The 6,296-nt window shown below is 40.9% G+C and overlaps 1 protein-coding gene across 1 annotated transcript; it reads right to left on the bottom strand.

The window, feature by feature from the left end:
• Positions 1-965: 965 nt before the first annotated feature.
• On the bottom strand, positions 966-6,039 carry LOC148385969 (protein phosphatase 1D-like). The gene is made up of 7 exons (XM_088399426.1): positions 5,358-6,039; positions 4,170-4,398; positions 3,890-4,014; positions 3,611-3,792; positions 3,297-3,524; positions 2,996-3,083; positions 966-2,638 (listed from the first exon to the last, which is right to left on the bottom strand). The coding sequence occupies exons 1-6, from the start codon at positions 5,872-5,874 to the stop codon at positions 3,000-3,002; spliced, it is 1,365 nt and encodes a 454-aa protein (XP_088255552.1). The 5' UTR covers positions 5,875-6,039; the 3' UTR covers positions 966-2,638; positions 2,996-2,999.
• Between the last annotated feature and the right edge of the window lie 257 nt (positions 6,040-6,296).

Here is a 6,296-nt window from a genome sequence, read left to right on the forward strand (position 1 = left end):
ACAGCAGACGTGGGGAGAACCAAGGCTCCGCCTAAGGATGCGGGCGAGACGGAAAGCGGCACATCCGTGTTGAGTTGAAAAGTGCGAGTGGGAGTTGAAAGCAGGTGGGAATGAAGTTATGCAAAAAAACATTAAGTGTTAAAGTAACTCCCACACGGTTTGCTGTAGATGCATATTTGTTAGGAATACGAGCAGAAGAGTCGTGAGACAAGTGGGAGACACCGGTGATGATGTGTCGGCTAATGGAGAGTGACAGTTTATGCAGCAAGAGTGGGTAGTTGCGTGCGAGGTAGGTCAGCAGATGTTGGGCTGACAGTGCATGAAATATTCAGGGCCAGACACCACTACCAATCTTTGTAATCTTTGTCCGTATGTTTGCAATGGAAATAAATGGTAAACATTTCAAAACATTTTAAGGCAAGGTTTGAAAACACCAGCAGATAGCGTTTTCTTACTTTTTAGCCAACAATCGATTGGAACCTCTCAGATCCACTTGGCAGTGGCTTCAGTAAAAACAATTTTTAAAAACGGATTAAGTATTTTCAGCTTTGTTTAACCCACAGGTTTGGCTGACGGTGAAAGAACAATGAATTTATAGGATGAGTAGATAACACCACATAAGTGGCACCCTGCATCCCCTTTAATTAACATAAGGTTAAAAGTGTTAATGCATGTACGTATATTTTTTACCCCCTTCATATACAAGACATATGTTGCAATATTGCTCAACTCACTATATGATCAATATAAATATAATATTCCATTTAGTGTTAATCAAGAGAGGGTAGTAGAAGTGTACACTAAAACACTACAAAAGAGATGCCAGTGAAGCTCAGCTAAAAAAAGTGGCGTTTTGTTAAAGATGATTTTTTTTTTTTAATTTCCATAACAATTGCTGCCATCTACTGGTAGAAAATATCTTTGCAAGTGTCAGGCAGTGAAACCCTCTCATCAAACCCAAAAGCTCCAATTGTAAAATGGAAACTTTATTACAACACAGATCGTGTATATCCAGTCACTTTCGAAGAATGTACCTCACACAGTTAGTCCTGAGAAGTGGCGGTGATAGGAAAACAAAAGTGTTGCAATTGTCAAAACACAGCACGTCCATTAACATCCATTAGTCCCGGAAACTTCAGAACACAGAATTGATCTGAGCATGCCATACTTCTGGAAATCCGGTTACTTTGCATAATAATGTACTGTACAAACTCCTATTGCATAATGACATACTGTACAAAAGAAACAAAAATGCCTGCAGCTGTAGTCGTAGATTCCATGTCACAGCCTAAAATTTCATGTTCTGTGACGTTGGTGTGGAAAATTGACGGTGCACGATAAATAAAATAAACCACAGGTCAAAGTATCAGGGAACGTCTTACACATCTTGATCCCTTGTATGAAAAGCACCAACTTGTTTGTGCTAAGGCAACAATTCATGTAACAAAAAAGGCAACGGAATCAACTAAAACAATTCAGCTGCCACATCAAGATGGAATTGATGTAATAATGGGTACTCATTCTAAGACAGTACCATATCGGGGTGGATTAAGACACAAATCTCCTACAAATGTACACAAGAGGTCATTGAATCTCATTAGCCGAGTGTAAATCGTTTAAATAGCTTATATGTACCGATTAAAACAATAGAGGAAGATGATGAGACACTGGTGGAGAGCACAAACATGTTAAGACAAATTTAATTGGATTTCTTTCCAAGACTCTTTTTTCCTTTTCTAAATGATTATAATCCCTAAAAGTCGAAACACGGTATTCAGATTAATATTGCGTTTGTGGAATATGAATTAAGCAGCAAAACCCACCCGGAAGTCACTCCCACAATTCATGAGGCTCATGGGGCATAAAAATAGCTTTGCAGTACTGAGGGAAAAATTAAAATATCCGCAGCAGAATGTTTGGGTCCTGCTGAAGACTGGTCTGAACACATTAGATAAAAAAAATTGATAAAATCCCAATAATTCTATAATAGACTTTGATTTTTAAAGATTAAAATCCTTCTAAATGACTGGTGAAACTTTTACCCATCAAAATATCCTGTCGATATATACTATTGTCATTATATTCATGTCTAAGTATGAAAATAGACAGCATACATTGAACATAATCTACAAGATCCGTAAACACTAAAATTTAAAGGTGGGGCAGGGACTTTAGCCAAATGATAAAATTATAAAAAGCAAGCACATTGAAAATCTCATCGTTTTCCATATATTTACAAATAAATGTCTATACAAATAAAGTCAAAATATGTCCAAAGAGGCTTGTCCACTCAGTACACACACAAGAAAGCCTGGTGTTACTGTGGCTGTGTTGTCACTCTCTCGCTTGTGAATATCGCACCATTGTTCGCTTTTGCTGCGAGGAGTTTTATGAGGCAAACTTTTATTTGCGTCAGGAGCAACGTCCGAAGAGCAACTCAGAAGTCCGGTCCATCTGAAGTGCTGAGTCCTGCTTTTGAAACACATTCAGCGGCCTGTCTAAGGGGGAACAGCGGGGCTCCCGCGGAGTCTACGTCAGGCAAGACATACACGCTGGCAAGGAAAGCTGCCTCATACGTCCCAAATGCCTGCTCCAAAGTCTTAGGACGTAGACAGGAAGCATTCTTTGCTTCATGCCACTGAAAAAGGCAGTAAAAACAAGAACATGATGAAAAAAAAAACCCAAACATTGAATTCCATTACTCAAATAATACCATACAAATAACTTATGATTTTAAATTCAATAATGAGATGGAGGGAAACCTTAAGAACATACCATATTTTTCTGAGCATAAACTGAATGAAATAATATTTTGGAATTCAAGATGAAATTTTAAGTATACCAATCTGTTGAATGAGTATTTTTTCTATTTTTAATTGGAAACGTCAACTAACTTTAAGGTCAATTTGTTTTTGATTCATGAGAAATAGTGCATATGCTACTGGCTACTCTACCTTGGACACTGATAGTTTGACACAGTTTTATGAGCATTCACCTGACTACCACTCCAGGCATGTCCATCCCTCATGTTCTTCTCCATATATCTCATCTTCTTCATGAAACATGCCATCCTCCCGCTCCGCCTGTTGGCCCCGAAAACAAAAGAATGGTACGATGAACCACTGTTCCACTGAGAAAGTCTTCTTTGAACTTGTGTCTCTGAAGCTAGCATAATAGCATATCGATAATTTTTTTTCAAAAGCGACACAGGGAAAGGTGGAGAATAAACCAACAATATATTCTTGAAACAAATCCTGTCTCAGTGGTTCAGTTTGGACGAACTTAAGTTCACTGACCTTTGGAACCTCATATACATTATAAGGGGTTCCCGGGAAGGGAATGTGGTCAATTCCTTGAGCCATATCCACCATAATTTCGTCTCGATGCGTCGGGATAGTAGGGCCACCGCGCTCCTGCAGCGCCAGTACAATCACTGTTGTGTTGTCAGCGCGAAGCATGCGCTCTTTCCAAAAGAGTAGCGCGGTGCATCCCAACCGGCAGGCGCAAGACATTCCTTTCGGCCCCTAAATAGCAAAAACAAAATTGCAATTACAGTTAAAAAAGCTAGCACGCTAACAAATGCTACAGGATATGTTCATTAATTACGCACCACCATTTTGTCATGGCTATAACACATATTGACGGCATTCTTCGGAGGCATCATGTTCCATAAACCGTCACTGCCAAGAATAACGTAGCGATGTCGTTTGGGGTCGAGGGTCATCACTGTGGTATCGGGCTCTGGCGACACCACAAACTCTCCACTGTAGAAATCGTAGCTCCATAAATCACCTTTCAGCAGAGAATAAAATGTGTCATTAACATCATAGCGTGTCAAATAAACTGTAGCAGTGTTAAGCGGGATATTTTTTGGGGTGAGTCCCTTTACCAAGCGATCGTGCCACTGCCAAGAAAGGGATCTGGTCGATGACCGTGCTTCTCCTCACTGGCCCGTTGTGGGTAAGTCGGGGTCTCTTCCACACAACGCGGTTCACCCCGGACTTCTTCATTACACTGCAGTCAAGTAAATAACAGCATGTCACACAGGGACCAATAAGCATTTGTCGCCAGAAAAATCGAAATCCTTCTGAATTAAACAACTGCTAGTACTTATGTGAGATGACAAAAAGTATTGAATCCTGCAAAATAAACCATCCTGCCCCACTCACCTTCCACCCAATCGCTCGATTCTTTCCTTCTCTTTAGGTAGTTCAGGTTTATGGTCTTGTGTGACTTCCAGTGCTTGAAGTGTGATATCCGATTCATTTTCTTTCACTCCAACCACTACCGCTGAATCTCCCACATGAGCAACATACATATGAACACCACGGATCACAATCACACTGGCTGTGGTGCCTGACGTACTGGGCAGGCCTGTTATTGTTTTAGGCCATTCCGCTGCAAATAAAATCAAAAGGGGAAAACAACTTATTCTTACGTGCATTGCAATGCAAATGTCAATATTCTCAATAGTTTCATGCATTTTAATGATCGCTTGAAGCAGGAGTCAATTCAGAAATTTCCTTGAAAAATCTGATTATCAGGTAAACCTGCATAAGACAACTCTGGAGTGATCATGAAATTGTTCCATTCATTGAGGGACACAAGGAACACTCACACTAAGAAGACTGAATGCTATTCTCATGGACACCTCTAATCTGAGCATGGTTACTGGCCGTTTGGTTTCTCCCAGATGGTATTTCAAGCTTACTTGAAAGGGGGTCACCACTAATACTAATGTTGTTTCATCTACTTTGGCAGTGACTAAACCTTCCACGCACCGAGTTCACTGTTTGCCATGATTTAGCTGTTTGGTTAATCTTTTTTTTTTCTTAATATTTATTGGTTTCTGCACATTAAAAAAAAAAAATGCATTTGCAACAACACCAAGCACTGTTTGCACATTTAACTTAGTAAACGAGGAAAACAAATTAGAGTACGTTTTTTTCCCCGTTGTGCCAAGTTGTCAAAATAGGTAATTAGATACTTTTCAGTTGCCTGAAGTTAAATACATAAATAAACAGAAAATATAAACATCGGACACGACAAAAACGACACCAAAAGAAAGGAAGAGAACAAAACAAATCTGATTAAACAGATAGGTTAATAATAATAATTGTAAACAATTGAGTGCATATTTTTATTGCCCATTGTTCTGGACTGTTCTGTATTGGGTCTCCCCCTTGGCCGGTGTGCGGACGTTCCCTAATCATTAAAACACACCTAGGTGGCATCGGTGTTTTTTTTATTATGTCATATAACCAGCTCAGCTGAATAAGCTCCTGCCTCCATAAACAGTGTAGGGTGATGTTTAAGGCGTGACCGCCTACATGAACAAAATATAAGGCAAGGCTTACGTAGTTGTTTCCACATTGCATGGTGGCAGGCGATGAATCCTTTCCGGAGAGCCGCGCATACTTCCGAATGATCCTTTGACCAAAAGCCCCTCTGTCTTTTTAATAAATCCCACAAATGTTCCCTGGCAAAATGGGCTGCTTCGCGGCCGCCGTGACCGTCAAACACGGCGAAAAATGCCACGGATCTCCGAGTGTCCACAAGGCGCCCCTCGACTTTTTCGTCTGATAGCGGCGCGCCGTGGTCGCCGGTGTCCTTGCTAGACAGGCTCTCAACCCACATCGCAGAAACCGGGCCAGGCTCGGTCACCGCATTTTTCGCTTGCAGCTCGCTTTCGCTGGATTTTGGCAAGTCGCTCTCCGCGTTGTCCTGTCCCACATGTCCGTGTGACTTTGTGTAGTCTTCGCTAGCCGCCGACGTCGGCTCATATTCGATTCTGATCTCGACAACATCCTCCATGTATTTCCTCCCTCCTTGCTCGGAAAACGCACTCATACGAAATATGATTGCATCGTCCATGATTGCTAACACCAAATGCTGCCTAGTGGGACAACAAAAGGGTGCACGTAGCGGCTAACTGCAGCTCACAGGCTAAAATTTTGAACCGATTTTGCCGCGATTGTATGGCCGACGGCTTCCTTCCTTTTTTGTTTATCCTTTTTCTCACGTCACGCGTCACGCTGTGCGGCATGACGTCATGACGCTGTTCCGACACGCTTCGTCTGTAGTCCCATAATTTCCTTTTTTTTTCTCCGTACAAATACATAATGTGGAACAACAACAACATTTTGTATGAAAAAAAGCACTTTAATTCTATGATTTGGTAGCGAAATGGTCTAGGGTTAGGCAGTTATTTGACAGTAACTCATGTCTTATTCAGAATTGTTAAATATTTACAATTTTCCAATTCAAAGTAATATGACTTTCTATTGATGCAAAGC

This window comes from Syngnathus floridae, chromosome 15 (assembly GCF_059516105.1).
Source record: "Syngnathus floridae isolate MCC-2025c chromosome 15, RoL_Sflo_1.0, whole genome shotgun sequence".
Lineage (NCBI taxonomy): Eukaryota > Metazoa > Chordata > Actinopteri > Syngnathiformes > Syngnathidae > Syngnathus > Syngnathus floridae.

Bases quoted from the DNA above. Each gene is read 5' to 3' on its own strand.
- LOC148385969 (XM_088399426.1), bottom strand. From the start codon at position 5,874: ATGGACGATGCAATCATATTTCGTATGAGTGCGTTTTCCGAGCAAGGA. The intron at 3,793-3,889 runs GTAAAGGGACTC...CTCTGCTGAAAG, and splicing joins GGCAGTGGCACGATCGCTTG to GTGATTTATGGAGCTACGAT. The intron at 3,525-3,610 runs GTGCGTAATTAA...TTTGCTATTTAG, and splicing joins ATAGCCATGACAAAATGGTG to GGGCCGAAAGGAATGTCTTG.